The sequence below is a fragment of the Thunnus thynnus genome, chromosome 3 (assembly GCF_963924715.1).
Source record: "Thunnus thynnus chromosome 3, fThuThy2.1, whole genome shotgun sequence".
In the NCBI taxonomy this organism is placed as follows: domain Eukaryota; kingdom Metazoa; phylum Chordata; class Actinopteri; order Scombriformes; family Scombridae; genus Thunnus; species Thunnus thynnus.
This window is the reverse complement of record NC_089519.1, coordinates 36,197,360-36,215,239: the sequence shown is the minus strand read 5'-3', so window position 1 is coordinate 36,215,239 and position 17,880 is coordinate 36,197,360. Positions and strand designations below refer to the sequence as shown.

Here is a 17,880-nt window from a genome sequence, read left to right as displayed (position 1 = left end):
TTGAATCATTTTTATCTGTCTCGCTTGAAGGTTGAACAAACTGGAACACCATAAACTAACAAATATTCTCATTTAAATTCATACTAAATACCATACAAAGAGACTGTTTTTAAATAAAAAGTCTGTGTGAGTTTTTTCATCTTTATCCAGTTTTTGCTTTCCTCCATTTGACAGACTATTATTTAGTCTAAAATAATCATAACTAGCCTTTAAAAATCCAAATTTGTAGTGTGTAATTGTAGAATGTTAAATGACAGGTTCACAATTTTTCAAGCGTGCCTTAAACAGCAGTCACTGTCCATATGAACAGTGAAAGAGGTTTTCCTCGCTGTAATCATTCCTCCTGTTCATACTGGATATTAAAAGATCCTTCAAATGTGCTTTCAATGGAAGTGATGGAGGCCAAAATCCACAGTGTGTCCACACAGTCATTTAAAAGTCTCTGTGAAGCTTATATTCAGCTTCATCAGTCTGAGTTAGTCATATCAAGTGGATATCTGACACATTTACAGTCTTTTCAGCATCAAATTCCCTCTTTGTGTTTCCTCGGACAGTGTTTCACTGTTGAGCTGCAGGTGGAAGTATAGTAACAATTAAAGCTGCAAGCAACGGGCCCTCACGCCTCCGTGCACGTTAGGCCGCGGCGCAATTGAAGGGTTCCTGTCATGGGCATGTAGATGTCTTCAGACCTGGGCTGTTTTCAGATAGTGTAAGAAGGAGATGAACATCACTTCCTTTGTCCACTATTTTGCCTGCTGCTGGGGCTGCTTTTCTGAAATTTCGTAGGGCCAGGAGAAGTCTGGTGCAGACTGGAGCATTTATAATAAAGTTATAGCAACTTCCTCTGTCATGGCGAAACATCAAATCTCAACGGTGTGAGAATTTTCTGCAGGGTGAGACATGTCTGTCTTGATCACACCTGTGTCATCAAAATGATGCAAGTTTTGGGCCCATTCACTTGAATTTCAATTAGTAAATTGGAAACTCTTGATGAGTTTGTGTGTAAAACAAATTATTTTCCTAATTTTCATCAAGTCTATTTTTAGAAAAGTCAAGACTTTTGACCCACATGACCTGGTCAAAGTTTGATTGACATGTGTACTGTCAGGTGTGTAGAGACAATAAGTAACTGCAGCTGGACACAGATAAATACTCATATATTTGAATGGAGAGTGTGAGTGAACCTCTAGGTGCTCGGGCCCTAATAAAGGAAAAACTGCAGTACAGAGCTACAAATTTTAGTTTTGATGGTATTTTTCTACAGCACTTTATCACTAAACTGTCACTCTCACACCATTTTTTCCCTCATAGGTCATCCCCACTACTGAATTATAAATATAAGACCTATAATTATTGTAAAATAAATGATAATAACACCAAACTTCATACAAAGTTTGTATATAATGTACTGTATGTACATAGGCCTTTCTACTGTATCCTACAAAAATGAGCTGCATTCAACCCCCACACCAGTGGCGGCTGGCAATTCAAAAAATTGGGGAGGACAGGAGGAAAACCAACATACCGCATCAAACTATATCATTGTCCCCCACCTGATGAAATCGGAGGGGTGGGGGGCAATTTTATATGCCAATAAAACAATTTGCTTTTAAAAACAGAACCCCCTGAGTGGTGTAAAGGCTACTTTTTTAAAGACATTTAGCATATACATATTGTTTCTAAACAAAGAAGAGCTCATTTTAGCCATGGACTGGTTCAGATGTGTGATTTTACCAACAAAGTGAAATTCAAATTTGTAGTATTGTTCTATTGTGACAACAGATTTATGTTCTCATCAAAAACAGACAAGATATCACATGATTTACACGTGTTTCCTATGTATTTTCTTAGTATACAGAAATACATAAAGTACCACAAAGCTTATAATGTGATACAGGAACAGATCAGTGCTGAATACTAGAAAGACTGAACACTAAAAACATTCACAGATCTAAAAGTGTAGCTTCACATCAGAAAGTATTAATGCATGTATCAAATACATGACTTACACACTCTTATCTATGTGCACGACATAAAAAATATAATCTACAAAGCTGACATGTTAACACGAGGGGTGCAACAGATCACAAAACTCATGGTTCAGATCGTATCACGGATTTGAGGAATGATTACAGCAAGAAAAACAGGTTTCACTGTTCATTTGGGCTCCTGACTGTTGTTTTAAGACACATTTGAACAATTGTGAACCCGTCCTTTAAAAACTACAGAAATCAGCTGTTTTAGGGAATTACTGAACCTTTTAAAAACGGCTACAAACCAGTACAATAATTTACTGACTATTGACATGGAACAGGAGTCCACAGGCTGTTGGTCCAGACTGGTTTTCTGTGCTGATAGTGGTTTGTTCTATTGGTACAGAACGAGTTTGCAGATTCTATTGCCGAATCTCTTTCAATTGAAATATTGGTTACTGTACAGTTGGCATGAAGTTTAACAATGTGCAACAATATAAAAACATTTGGATAATTTACTTCAGTAGAAAACAAACCTCTCAATAGATTGTAGGTCAATTAAGTAAAAAACAATAATCAGTGCAGAGAGAAAATATTGAAACATGATGATACAAAGCTGCATATGTAGACTAATAAGTGTTTGGTAAAGAAAGCAGAAAAACATTTGTGATTGTTAATGAACTGTAACAGAAACACAAACACAGCTTCTCTGTAAACCAGCTTTTATTTTTTGTGTTTGGTGTTCAACAAGTCACTGCTTACTCAGGCCATGTTTTTAAAGCTTTACATTAAAACTACAGACATAGTTTAGTTTACAGGTTTTTACAATCACATATTTACAGATTTCTTTAAATCATAATCAATCTTATCAGTATTCAAACAAACAAATTGGCCAAAGTGGACAGAAACTAAACAAACCTCAGACAAAATAAGAAAATCCTTTATACACATTATACACATATTCTATCAATCAACTGTAGAGCTGCAACTAATGATTATTTTCATTAATAATTAACCTTGTTTTAACCTGTTTTTGAATCACTATTTGCTCTATTAAATGTCAGAAAATAGTGAAAATATTCATCACAGTTTCTAAGAGTTCAAGGTGTTTTTGAATGTTTTGTCTGACCAACAGTCCAAAACCCAAAAATATTCCAGTTACCATCATATAGAGCAGAGAGTAGCAGCAAAACCTCACATTTAAAAAGATGGAGCCTGAGAATGTTTGTCTGACAAATAATTTAAATGATCATCAATCAATCAATTCATTTCTGTTGTTCTGTCATTAAGTGTTTCAGCACTTATTACAGCCTGTAAAATATTGACACATATTCTGTGGAGTCATGGTCTCAGCCGAACTCTACAATGAAGCTTTATGACACTGTGAAATATTCACACTTTGTTTTCTGTGGTTTCACTTCAAACTGAAAGTTTTGTTTTTTTGGAAACTTTGTGTTTTTGACTAGAAATGAAACTAAAGTTCTGTGGATTTGATCAGATGTTTAAATAGAGATTTAATTTTAGATAGAAATCCTAGTTTGTGTTTTTTCTCATAATAAACAAGAATGTGTTTGTATATTTACTCTCTTCAAAAACAAAGACACATTTATGACATAAAACAGGTGATTACTCTACTCAGTTTGATTGACAGGACAGATGATCAGAGGAGCAGAGTTTTTACCACCATCATTAATACAGGGACTGAAGTATGGGTAGAGTTTCTCAGTGAAGGAGCAGCCAGTAAGGGAGTAGATAAGAGCTGCATCATCTACGTCATAAAAGGAGACCAGACCCTCCTCATAATCCACAAACACCCCCACCTTCTGAAGCTGAGACTGCAGGGAGAGATGGACTGGAGGGTCATTGCAAGCTATGTACTCATTTCCATTTCTCAACCATATAGTCCAGTAACCATCCTGAGGTCTCGGTGTGATTTGTCCCTTCCTGTTGATCGACTCTCTGGCCACTCCTAAATCCCAGTCAGTCTTCCCTTTAACCTGAACCTCAAAGTAAAATCTACCTGAAGAGAAACTCTGCTTTCCTAAAACACAAACACAATCAGAAAATCTCTCTGGGTTGTCTGGGAGATTCTTCTCCACATCACCATGATTTACTTGTTTTCCATCATCAGACAGGATGAGTTCAGGATGTGCTGTATCAGGATCAAGAGTCACATTCACTGCATACTGCTGGACCCTCTTCAGCTCAGCCTCAAACAGCCTCTTCACCTCTTTACTGAGCGTCTCCTCCAGCTGAGTCACAGCTCTCACCACAGTCCCCTCATATGATGGTGGACGGACGCTGACCTCTGTCCAGTCTTTGGTGGGTGGAGCAGCTTTCAGGGACGGGAAGTTTTGGAGGAGGTGGAGGTGGTCTTCAGAGTGTGAGAGCTGCTTCACCTCAGAGCTTCTCTTCATCAGCTCAGAGATTTCCTGTTTCAGCACTTTGATGAAGTCTTCAGACTGTTTCTCTGTCGTTCTTTGCTTCTCTTCAATCATCTCAATGAGCTCATTCAGGCTTCCCTCAACAGAGTCCTTCAAAGCGGTGAAGACCTGAACACCTTCTGCTATCTCTTTCTCTGCATTACCTTTGCTGAAGTTGACTGAGTGTTTGATCTCTTGAATCTTCAGTCGTCTCTTCTGGATCAGCTGCTGAATTTCAGCCTCTGTCTTCCCCAGCTCTGCCTTCTTTCCTTCATATTCCTCTTTCAGAGGAACAACATCATGTGTCTTGTGGTCTAAAACAGAGCAGAGCATGCAGACACATGTCTGGTCGGTCTTACAGAACAGCTCTAGAGGTTTATCGTGCTTCATACACATCCTGTCTTCCAGGTTCTCCACAGGGCCCATGAGCTTATGTCTTTTCAGGCCTGAAACTGTCAGATGAGGCTCCAGGTGAGTCTCACAGTAGGAGGTCAGACACACCAGACAGGACTTCAGGGCCTTCAGTTTGGTTCCAGTACAGACGTCACAGGGAACTTCTCCTGGTTTGGCAGCTTGTTGCTCTGAGCTGCTGCTGCTGGTTTTCTGTTGAACTTCCTGTCTGAACTGAGAAACCATCTCAGAGATGAAAGTGTTGATGTGAAGCTCAGGTCTTGTGTAGAAAGCCTTCTTACATATTGGACACAGGTACTGGACATTACTGTTCCAGTGTTCATTGATGCAGTTTTTGCAGAAGTTGTGTCCACATGATGTGGTGACTGGATCAGTGAACACATCCAGACAGATGCAGCACAGAAACTGATCTTCAGATAGCAGACAGCTGGCAGCAGACATATCTACACACTGAGTGTGAAAAACAAAAGAAACAATTTGTTTAAAATTAAATTTCAATTATTTGTTCAAAAAGAAATAAAGATAATTACTATTGTATTAAGTATAACATGTGACATTAGATGAAGTAATATTGAATTATATTTCCCTGTTATCAATCGGGATGGGAACACGTGAACGGAGTCGTGAGCAACCGTGATCATTGAAGTCGTGCTGGCAGCTCAAACAGTTATCCACAAGGCTGCATGGTGAGTTTAAAGTTGTTGTTTACTTTGATGACGTGTTTTATGTGAGCTGGTTTGTACAAACACAGTAAGAGACTGTCATCTGCAGCTCTTTATCTAACAGCTCATTGTGGCTGTTTCTGCTTGTACTATTCTTCCATACAATCTTTAAAATGAACCACTGACAACATAACACAGAATATGTCCATATCTTGTCGTGTAGACCAACTGTTATTGAAGAATAGCACTGCTAACAAAGCTCTGCTAACATGGTGACAAACACCTTTTATTACCTGCAGATGCTTCACAATAAAAGCTGCTGCTTGTTGGTAGAAAGCTTTTAATGTGAAACAGCTACAGGAAATAGAATGCAGTGTGTCTGTAGGAAGTGATCAGTAAATAGTAATAAGACCAGGAAGGCTGGAGTGAAGCTGAACTCCAAACCACAGAGATTCAGTTACAAGTTACAAAAGTCCTGAGAACTGACACAGAGAGACTGTTTAAAAGACAATTAAAGTTGTTTCACTGAATCTGTGTAAAAACATCTTTAGTTATATTGTCACTAATTTCACAAGTGTCAGTATGAAATGAAAAGAGTGGAACTTCCTGTCTGCTGTGTTAAAGCTGGTTGTTGAAACATTAAATATGATCAGTTGTACTCACCAGTGTTTGGCAGAGACTCTGCTGTGTTGTTGAGAAAGACTTGATGAACTCAGTTTAATTTTTATTTGGACAGAAGTGGAGAGACTCGACTGCAGCTCTGCTGTCGCTCTGATAAACTTTAGATTTATTTCAGGAGAGTGACGCTGCAGCTCTTTTAGCTGTCCAGTATTGCTCCTCCTCTTACTGCAGCTCTGATTGTGAGTTTAGTTCCACCCTCTGATTTACAGCATTATTGTAAAATATCATGGAGCAAAGGTGATAGTGTACTTGACAGGCAGCCAGTTTTCATGTAACTATTAACTTCTTTTTCTCTTTATCTTGAACTGAGTTCAACAAATGTCGTCTGGTCAACATTGATGTTAAATCAACAGTTATTTCAAAAACACATTCTTTAACTTCTACAAAAGGTTTCCAGTTTATTTCACAAAATGAGGTGAAAGACAGTTGACAACAAGTAAAGGATGATTTTATTTTATCTCATGCAGATATGATTTCTATATTTTGCTTTATGTTCTACCTTATTTGTTCCTTTGCTGTAAAGCCAATTAGTTCAGACTGTTTTGTGGTGAACCACCACAGTCCTGACAGGGATAAATGTAGAATCTATCATCTCTGTACTGAGTGATGCTTCACACTGCCAGCACTGTCCTTTGGGAGTTTGGGAGTTGTAGTGTGAACCCTGTTAGCCACAGAGCTAACGTCATGTCAGCAGCTCTGCTGTCAATCTGAGGTTTGGAACATTTAAAGAATTAAAAGTGTTTGTTAGCAGGAGTTGGATGGTTTGAATCTTCAACCTGTTTTAGTAAATCTTGATGACTGTAATGATCTTCCCTGTTTAAGAAACTTTTATTGCAGTAACAGAAACCTTTTATTAGATAAAACTTTATTATTCATTGGTGGGAAAATTCAAGTTACAGCAAGAAAATAGATGAAGTCCTATTTTAATCAAATAAATGAGACTGAAATAAAAAAAAAATCAGTTCAAATATTTATTAAAATCATCTACATACAATATATATTACAATACCTTAAATTGTATAAATCAATGTGCAAACATTTAAGTGAGAAGGATCCTGTAGTGTATAGGTATATACAGCTGTATGCAAAAGTTTGGGCACCTTTTGACAAACTTAACTCACCTTAACTCAAAGTGTATAAATTTTGATTGAACTGTCCTAAATGTTAATGGTGAGGGGTGTAACTTAAAGGACGGGTTCACTGTATTTCAAATGTGTCTTAAAACAACAGTCAGGTGTCCATATGAACAGTGAAAGAGGTTTTCCTCGCTGTAATCATTCCTCCTGTTCATACTGGATATTAAAAGATCCTTCAAATTTGTTTCAATGGAAGTGATGGAGGCCAAAATCCACAGTGTGTCTACACAGTCATTTAAAAGTCTCTGTGAAGCTTATATTCAGCTTCAGCAGTCTGAGTTAGTCATATCAAGTGGATATCTGACACAATTACAGTCTTTTTAGCATCAAATTCCCTCTATGTGTTTCCTCGGACAGTGTTTCCCTGTTGAGCTGCAGGTGGAAGTATAGTAACAAAAAGAGGGACTTTGGCACTAAAAAGACTGTAACGTTGAAAGATATCTACTTGATTTGACTCATTTGGACGCTGAAGCTTCATATTAGCTTCAGGTAAACTTTAAATACATTTTTGCGCAGAAGGAGGACTGTGGATTTTGTCCTCCATCACTTCCATTGTAAGGTCATTATGAAGGGATCTTCTAATGGTCAGTATGAACAGGAGGAATGATTACAGCAAGAAAAACAGGTTTAATGTTCATTTGGGCTCCTGACTGTTGTTTTAAGACACGTTTGGAAAATTGTGAATCTGTCCTTAAATATTTTTACCTGCAAAAAGATCTGAGTTCTTCTTTTATCACTGCTAATAACAGCGTTATAATGAAATGCTGAAAGTAAAGCAGCGACAGAGGACCAATGCTTGGGTTTGTCTATCGAGCCTCCAAATCACTGAATGTGTCCCTGCATGCACAGAGCACACAGAAGGGAAGAAATGGAGGTAAATCAGCCCATATTTGCTTGTGTGCAGAGAAGTTATTTAGGTATAAAATGAACAAGTTGTGAAGAATGTTTCCTTTCATATTCTTTACAGTTTGTTTTGAAGGTAAAACCTCATTCTGAGTCCTGCTGTCAGATTAAAGACGCAAAACAAACATGTGACACAAAGTTTTTTTTAAATTCATGAACACATTGTCAGTTTTGCATTTTTACAAACAGAATAATCAGCTCCTGCAGCGTCTGTATGAAGAAGATGAGCTTTGCTTTGTCTCCTTCACACCTGTCTGCGTCACTTTTTCTGCACAGTTTTGCAGTCATGTGTTACAGAATAGAAACATTTTTTCTGATGTTTGGCAGCAGGGTTATTTTTTTACATTGTACTGAGTCAATTAGTCTTTATTCTCCTTTAAAATATGTTTACTATACTTCACTACTCTTTTAGGATGGTGCAGTAGCCTGTTGCTGATTAATTCTCATTAACTTTTGATGGCAAAACATGATTTTGTTGATCTACTTTGTTGAAACATCAATAAATAATGTGTTAACTAAAGCTGCTCTGAAGACAAAACAAGAATTCAGAGTTTTGTCTAATCAGAGTCTAAATGTGGAAGATAAAATATTCTGTGATGTAACATCAAGTAGAGTAAGATTTGACTTTATATGACATTAAAGTACATTATTACAGTATTACAGTACATGAGAAACAGCAGACAGCACAGTGTGATATTACTGACTGACTGATGAACTGTTGGACACTGACACCATCTAGTGTTTGAAAAGCATCAATACAACCTGAGAGGCCTCTTTAAAGAGTTTCTGTTTAAAGCAGCTATAATCTATATTTTTCATAATAAAATGTTTTCACTGTCAGTGTGTAATGTGTTTGGCTCGTAGTGATGAACCTACAGAGAATTATCAGAGACTCTGCAGCTCCTCTCGGCTTTACGGAGCTTTATAGTGAGTTTCAGCTCATTGTTTATCTGTCCGGCTGCAACTTTACTGTTCTGGTTCACTCTCAGCGTCTCTCATAGCGTCGTTTTCAGAGAAAAAGTTGTAAAAAGCCGCTGTACACTACCTGCTCAGCAACAAACGGCAAACAGACACAGTTAGCTGTAGACTAGCTGGTGAACATAGTGGAGCATTTAGCAGATAAAGAGTCAGATATTTCCCTCAGGAGTTGGTAGAGAGTAAAAACAAGAGCTAAAAGAGAGTGAATATTGGACTTACATTCACCAGGTGGACAGAAACACGACTCCAAATGAATGATAATGTTGCTCCATAACTGCTGGATGTGGAAATAAACAACTGTTTGCTAACAAGTTCAACATATCGACTTAAAAGGTGATGATATGTCAGAGTTGTGTTCACTACTTGTTTCTGCTGGAAACAAAAGACACATCTCTCCCATATTAACACAAATATAAAGTTCAGTCCATGTAGGACAAAACAATAAATGTCAACTCACCTCAAAGTGTGACATGAAGTTACAGCTACTCACCAGCAGAGGTCAGTGTTAACTAAAGTAGATACCCATCAGGTGAGTTTCCTGCATCCTCTTCTCAAATCCCAAATATGTGTATGTATACAGTATGTTCAGAGTTTGATTTCATTCATCTGCTGAAGGAGGAAAGTTTGACTCAACTCACCTTAAATCCCAGTTTAAGATGTGACAGCCCTCTCTTGTTCTCTCCCTCTCTCTTGCTTTCTTTCTCTCCTTCCCTCTTTCTTTATTTGCCTCTAGTTCTCTCCAGTTACTTTTGTTGTTTTTCTTCCAGGAATGGGAGGGTAAGAGGTCTGTCAGTTGATCGGCTGCACCTGAAGAGGGAGTGGCCCAAAGGATATAAAAGGCTGCCGGCCCAGGCGTCTCTCTCTCTTTTTCTGCTGAACAGCAGTACCCCCATCCACATGGCTTGCACATTAGATTAAGTTGTTATGAACTTGTGTTTCTTATAAATAAATAAAATACATTTTTATTTATAATAAATAAAACTATATCATTGTTCCCCACCTGATGAAATCAGAGGGGTGGGGGGCAATTTTATATGCCAATAAAACAATTTGCTTTTAAAAACAAAAACCCCTGAGTGGTGTAAAGGCTGCTTCTTTAAAGACATTTAGCATATACATATTGTTTCTAAACAAAGAAGAGCTCATTTTAGCCATGGACTGGTTCAGATGTGTGATTTTACCAACAAAGTGAAATTCAAGTTTATAGTATTGTTCTATTGTGACAACAGATTTATGTTCTCATCAAAAACAGACAAGATATCACATGATTTACACATGTTTCCTGTGTATTTTCTTAGTATACAGAAATATATAAAGTAGCACAAAGCTTATAATGTGATACAGAAACAGATCAGTGCTGAATACTAGAAAGACTGAACACTAAAAACATTCACAGATCTAAAAGTGTAGCTTCACATCAAAAAGTATTAATGCATGTATCAAATACATGACTTACACACTCTTATCTATGTGCATGATACAAAAAATATAATCTACAAAGCTGACATGTTAACACTAGGGGTGCAACAGATCAGAAAACTCATGGTTCAGATCGTATCACGGATTTGAGGAATGATTACAGCAAGAAAAACAGGTTTCACTGTTCATTTGGGCTCCTGACTGTTGTTTTAAGACACATTTGAACAATTGTGAACCTGTCCTTTAAAAACTACAAAAATCAGCTGTTTTAGGGAATTACTGAACCTTTTAAAAACAGCTACAAACCAGTACAATAATTTACTGACTATTGACATGGAACAGGAGTCCACAGGCTGCTGGTCCAGACTGGTTTTCTGTGCTGATAGTAGTTTGTTCTATTGGTACAGAACGAGTTTGCAGAATCTATTGCAGAATCTCCTTTAATTGAAATATTGGTTACTGTACAGTTGACACGAAGTTCAACAATGTGAAACAATAAAAAAAACATTTGGATAATTTACTTCAGTAGAAAACAAACCTCTCAATAGATTGTAGGTCAATTAAGTAAAAAACAATAATCAGTGCAGAGAGAAAATATTGAAACATGATGATACAAAGCTGCATATGTAGACTAATAAGTGTTTGTTAAAGAAAGCAGAAAAACATTTGTGATTGTTAATGAACTGTAACAGAAACACAAACACAGCTTCTCTGTAAACCAGCTTTTATTTTTTTTTGTTTGGTGTTCAACAAGTCACTGTTTACTCAGGCCATGTTTTTAAAGCTTTACATTAAAACTACAGACATAGTTTAGTTTACACATTTTTACAATCACATATTTACAGATTTCTTTAAATCATAATCAATCTATTCCATATTCAAACAAACAAATTGGCCAAAGTGGACAGAAACTAAACAAACCTCAGACAAAAAAAGAAAATCCTTTATACACATTATACATATATTCTATTAATCAACTGTAGAGCTGCAACTAATGATTATTTTCATTAACAATTAACCTTGTTTTAACCTGATATTGAATCATTATTTAATCTATAAAATGTCAGAAAATAGTGAAAATATTCATCACAGTTTCTAAGAGTTCAAGGTGTCTTTGAATGTTTTGTCTGACCAACAGTCCAAAACCCAAAAATATTCAAGTTATCATCATATACAGCAGAGAGTAGCAGCAAAACCTCACATTTAAAAAGATGGAGCCTGAGAATGTTTGTCTGACAAATAATTTAAACGATTATCAATCAATCAATTCATTTATGTTGTTCTGTCATTAAGTGTTTCAGCACTTATTACAGCCTGTAACATATTGACACATATTCTGTGGAGTCATGGTCTCAGCTGAACTCTACAATGAAGCTTTATGACACTGTGAAATATTCACACTTTGTTTTCTGTGGTTTCACTTCAAACTGAAAGTTTTGTTTTTTTTGGAAACTTTGTGTTTTTGACTAGAAATGAAACTAAAGTTCTGTGGATTTGATCAGATGTTTAAATAGAGATTTAATTTTAGATAGAAATCCTAGTTTGTGTTTTTTCTCATAATAAACAAGAGTGTGTTTGTATATTTACTCTCTTCAAAAACAAAGACACATTTATGACATAAAACAGGTGATTACTCTACTCAGTTTGATTGACAGGACAGATGATCAGAGGGGCGGAGTTTTTACCACCATAATTAGGACAGGGACTGAAGAATGTGTAGAGTTTCTCAGTGAAGGAGCAGCCAGTAAAGGAGTAGATAAGAGCTGCAGCATCTACGTCATAAAAGGAGACCAGACCCTCCTCATAATCCACAAACACCCCCACCTTCTGAGGCTGAGACTTCAGAGAGAGACGGACTGAAGGGTTATTATGAGCACTGTACTCATTTCCATTTCTCATCACTATAGTCCAGTAACCATTCCGAGGGCTCAGTGTGATTTGTCCCTTCCTGTTGCTCGACTCTCTGGCCACTCCTAAATCCCAGTCAGTCTTCCCTTTAACCTGAACCTCAAAGTAAAATCTGCCTGAAGAGAAACTCTGCTTTCCTAAAACACAAACACAATAAGAAAATCTCTCTGGGTTGTCTGGGAGATTCTTCTTCACATCACCACAGTTTACTTGTTTCTCATCATCAGACAGGATGAACCAGGGATTTGCTGTATCAGGATCAAGAGTCACATCCACTGCATACTGCTGGACCCTCTTCAGCTCGGCCTCAAACAGCTTCTTCATCTCTTTACTGAGCGTCTCCTCCAGCTGAGTCACAGCTCTCACCACAGTCACCTCATATGATGGTGGACGGACGCTGACCTCTGTCCAGTCTTTGGTGGGTGGAGCAGCTTTCAGGGATGGGAAGTTTTGGAGGAGGTAGAGGTGGTCTTCAGAGCGTGAGAGCTGCTTCACCTCAGAGCTTCTCTTCATCAGCTCAGAGATTTCCTGTTCCAGCTCTTTGATGAAGTCTTCAGCCTGTTTCTCTGTCGTTCTTTGCTTCTCTTCAATCGTCTCAATGAGCTCATTCAGGCTTCTCTCAACAGACTCCTTCAGAGCGGTGAAGACCTGAACACCTTCTGCTTTCTCTCTGTTTGCATCTTTCTTACTGAGGTCAACCGAGTGTTTGATCTCTTGAATCTTCAGTCGTCTCTTCTGGATCATCTGCTGAATTTCAGCCTCTGTCTTCCCCAGCTCTGCCTTCTTTCCTTCATATTCTTCTTTCAGAGGAACAAACTCATGTGTCTTGTGGTCTAAAACAGAGCAGAGCATGCAGACACATGTCTGGTCGGTCTTACAGAACAGCTCCAGAGGTTTATCGTGCTTCATACACATCCTGTCTTCCAGGTTCTCCACAGGGTCCATCAGCTGATGTCTTTTCAGACGTGATATTGTCAGATGAGGCTCCAGGTGAGTCTCACAGTAGGAGGTCTGACACACCAGACAGGACTTCAGGGCCTTCAGTTTGGTTCCAGTACAGACGTCACAGGGAACTTCTCCTGGTTTGGCAGCTTGTTGCTCTGAGCTGCTGCTGCTGGCTTTCTGTTGAGCTTCCTGTCTGAACTGAGAAACCATCTCAGAGATGAAAGTGTTGATGTGAAGCTCAGGTCTTGTGTAGAAAACCTTTTTACACATCGGACACAGGTACTGGACATTACTGTTCCAGTGTTCAGTGATGCAGTTTTTGCAGAAATTGTGTCCACATGATGTGGTGACTGGATCAGTGAACACATCCAGACAGATGGAGCACAGAAACTGATCTTCAGATCGCAGACAGCTGGCAGCAGACATATCTACACACTGAGAGTGAAAAACAAAAGACACAATTTGTTTAAAATTAAATTTCAATTATTTGTTAAAACTTATAAAGGATAATTACTGTTGTATCAAGTATAACATGTGATATTAGGTAAAGTAACATTGAATTATATTTCTGTTATCGATCGGGATGGGAACACGTGAACGGAGTCGTGAGCAACCGTGATCATTGAAGTCGTGCTGGCAGCTCAAACAGTTATCCACAAGGCTGCATGGTGAGTTTAAAGTCGTTGTTTACTTTGATGACGTGTTTTATGTGAGCTGGTTTACACAAACACAGTAAGAGACTGTCATCTGCAGCTCTTTATCTAACAGCTCATTGTGGCTGTTTCTGCTTGTACTATTCTTCCATACAATCTTTAAAATGAACCACTGACAACATAACACAGAATATGTCCATATCTTGTTGTGTAGACCAACTGTTATTGAAGAATAGCACTGCTAACAAAGCTCTGCTAACTTGGTGACAAACACCTTTTATTACCTGCAGCTGCTTCACAATAAGAGCTGCTGCTTGTTGGTAGAACGCTTTTAATGTGAAACAGCTACAGGAAATAGAATGCAGTGTGTCTGTAGGAAGTGGTCAGTAAATAGTAATAAGACCAGGAAGGTTGGAGTGAAGCTGAACTCCAAACCACAGAGATTCAGTTACAAGTTACAAAAGTCCTGAGAACTGACACAGAGAGACTGTTTAAAAAACAATTAAAGTTGTTTCACTGAATCTGTGTAAAAACATCTTTAGTTATATTGTCACTAATTTCACAAGTGTCAGTATGAAATGAAAAGAGTGGAACTTCCTGTCTGCTGTGTTAAAGCTGGTTGTTGAAACATTAAATATGATCAGTTGTACTCACCAGTGTTTGGCAGAGACTCTGCTGTGTTGTTGAGAAAGACTTGATGAACTCAGTTTAATTTTTATTTGGACAGAAGTGGAGAGACTTGACTGCAGCTCTGCTATCGCTCTGACAAACTTTAGTTTAATTTGTGGAGAATGTCAGTGAACCTGTCTGTCATGTCTCTCCAGTGTTGCTCCTCCTCTTACTGCAGCTCTGACTGTGAGTTTGTTTCCTCCTTCTGACTTACAGGATTGTTGTGAAATATCATGGAGCAAAGGTGAGACTGTAAATAACAGGCAGCCAGTTTTCATGTTAACTCCTTTTTCTCTTTATCTTGAACTGAGTTCAACAAATGTCATCTGGTCAACGTTGATGTTAAATCAACAGTTATTTCAAAAACACATTTTTTAACTTCTACAAACAGTTTCCAGTTTACTTCACAAAAAGAGGTGAAAGACAGTCGACAACAACCAAAGGATGATCTTATTTTATTTCATGCAGATACAATTTCTATATTTTGCTTCATGTTCTACCTTATTTGTTCCTTAACTATAAAGCCAATTAGTTGTTTTGTGGTGAACCACCACAGTCCTGACAGGGATAAATGTAGAATCTATCATCTCTGTACTGAGTGATGCTTCACACTGCCAGCACTGTCCTTTGGGAGTTTGGGAGTTGTAGTGTGAACCCTGTTAGCCACAGAGCTAACGTCATGTCAGCAGCTCTGCTGTCAATCTGAGGTTTGGAACATTTAAAGAATTAAAAAGTGTTTGCTAGCAGGAGTTGGATGGTTTGAATCCTCAACCTGTTTTAGTAAATCTTGATGACTGTGATCTTCCCTGTTTAAGAAACTTTTATTGCAGTAACAGAAACCTTTTATTAGATCAGACTTTATTGTTCATTGGGGGGGAAACTCAAGTTACAGCAAGAAAATAGATGAAGTCCTATTGTAATGAAATAAATGAGACTGAAATAAGAAATTAAATTAGTTCAATTATTTATTTAAAATAATCTACATACAATATATATTATAATACCTTAAATTGTATAAATCAATGTGCAAACATTTAAGTGAGAAGGATCCTGTAGTGTATAGGTATATACAGCTGTATGCAAAAGTTTGGGCACCTTTTGACAAACTTAACTCACCTTAACTCAAAGTGTATAAATTTTGATTGAACTGTCCTAAATGTTAATGGTGAGGGGTGTAACTTAAAAGACGGGTTCACTATATTTCAAGTGTGTCTTAAAACAACAGTCAGGTGTCCATATGAACAGTGAAAGAGGTTTTCCTCGCTGTAATCATTCCTCCTGTTCATACTGGATATTAGAAGATCCTTCAAATGTGTTTTCAATGGAAGTGATGGAGGCCAAAATCCACAGTGTGTCCCACACAGTCATTTAAAAGTCTCTGTGAAGCTTATATTCAGCTTCAGCAGTCTGAGTTAATCATATCAAGTGGATATCTGACACATTTACAGTCTTTTTAGCATCAAATTCCCTCTTTGTGTTTCCTCGGACAGTGTTTCCCTGTTGAGCTGCAGGTGGAAGTATAGTAACAAAAAGAGGGACTTTGGCACTAAAAAGACTGTAACGTTGAAAGATATCTACTTGATTTGACTCATTTGGACGCTGAAGCTTCATATTAGCTTCAGATAAACTATTAAATACATTTTTGCACAGAAGGAGGACTGTGGATTTTGTCCCCCATCACTTCCATTGTAAGGTCATTATGAAGGGATCTTCTAATGGTCAAAAGAATTCAGAGTTTTGTCTAATCAGAGTCTAAATGTGGAAGATAAAATATTCTGTGATGTAACATCAAGTAGAGTAAGATTTGACTTTATATGCCATTAAAGTACATTATTACAGTATTACAGTACATTAGAAACAGCAGACAGCACAGTGTGATATTACTGACTGACTGATGAACTGTTGGACACTGACACCATCTAGTGTTTGAAAAGCATCAATACAACCTGAGAGGCCTCTTTAAAGAGTTTCTGTTTAAAGCAGCTATAATCTATATTTTTCATAATAAAATGTTTTCACTGTCAGTGTGTAATGTGTTTGGCTCGTAGTGATGAACCTACAGAGAATTATCAGAGACTCTGCAGCTCCTCTCGGCTTTACGGAGTTTTATAGTGAGTTTCAGCTCATTGTTTATCTGTCCGGCTGCAACTTTACTGTTCTGAGACTCTCGGCGTCTCATAGCGTCGTTTTCAGAGAAAAAGCTGTAAAAAGCCGCTGTACACTACCTGCTCAGCAACAAACAGCAAACAGACACAGTTAGCTGTAGACTAGCTGGTGAACATAGTGGAGCATTTAGCAGATAAAGAGCCAGATATTTCCCTCAGGAGTTGGTAGAGAGTAAAAACAAGAGCTAAAAGAGAGTGAATATTGGACTTACATTCACCAGGTGGACAGAAACACGACTCCAAATTAATGATAATGTTGCTCCATAACTGCTGGATGTGGAAATAAACAACTGTTTGCTAACAAGTTCAACATATCGACTTAAAAGGTGATGATATGTCAGTGTTGTGTTCACTACTCGTTTCTGCTGGAAACAAAAGACACATCTCTCCCATATTAACACAAATATAAAGTTCAGTCCATGTAGGACAAAACAATAAATGTCAACTCACCTCAAAGTGTGACATGAAGTTACAGCTACTCACCAGCAGAGGTCAGTGTTAACTAAAGTAGAGACCCATCAGGTGAGTTTCCTGCATCCTCTTCTCAAATCCCAAATATGTGTATGTATACAGTATGTTCAGAGTTTGTTTTCATTCATCTGCTGAAGGAGGAAAGTTTCACTCAACTCACCTTAAATCCCAGTTTAAGATGTGACAATCCTCTCTTGTTCTCTCCCTCTCTCTTGCTTTCTTTCTCTCTTTCCCTCATTCTTTATTTGCCTCTAGTTCTCTCCAGTTACTTTTGTTGTTTTTCTTCCAGGAATGGGAGGGTAAGAGGTCTGTCAGTTGATCGGCTGCACCTGAAGAGGGAGTGGCCCAAAGGATATAAAAGGCTGCCGGCCCAGGCGTCTCTCTCTCTTTTTTGCTGAACAGCAGTACCCCCATCCACATGGCTTGCACATTAGATTAAGTTGTTATGAACTTGTGTTTCTTTACTTTTGTATTCAACATTTC

The 17,880-nt window shown here is 37.9% G+C and overlaps 2 protein-coding genes across 2 annotated transcripts; both read right to left on the bottom strand.

Moving 5' to 3' along the window:
* Nucleotides 1–2,678: 2,678 nt before the first annotated feature.
* LOC137180314 (E3 ubiquitin-protein ligase TRIM39-like) lies at nucleotides 2,679–5,679 on the bottom strand. Its single transcript, XM_067585632.1, has one exon. The coding sequence runs from the start codon at nucleotides 5,246–5,248 to the stop codon at nucleotides 3,605–3,607; it is 1,644 nt and encodes a 547-aa protein (XP_067441733.1). The 5' UTR covers nucleotides 5,249–5,679; the 3' UTR covers nucleotides 2,679–3,604.
* Nucleotides 5,680–11,114: 5,435 nt separating this feature from the next.
* LOC137180313 (E3 ubiquitin-protein ligase TRIM21-like) lies at nucleotides 11,115–13,904 on the bottom strand. Its single transcript, XM_067585631.1, has one exon. It carries the CDS (start codon nucleotides 13,863–13,865, stop codon nucleotides 12,222–12,224), a length of 1,644 nt encoding a protein of 547 aa, XP_067441732.1. The 5' UTR covers nucleotides 13,866–13,904; the 3' UTR covers nucleotides 11,115–12,221.
* Nucleotides 13,905–17,880: the final 3,976 nt, after the last annotated feature.

Excerpts from the sequence above, each read along its gene's own strand:
- LOC137180314 (XM_067585632.1), bottom strand. The coding sequence starts at position 5,248 with ATGTCTGCTGCCAGCTGTCTGCTATCTGAAGATCAGTTTCTGTGCTGC.
- LOC137180313 (XM_067585631.1), bottom strand. The coding sequence starts at position 13,865 with ATGTCTGCTGCCAGCTGTCTGCGATCTGAAGATCAGTTTCTGTGCTCC.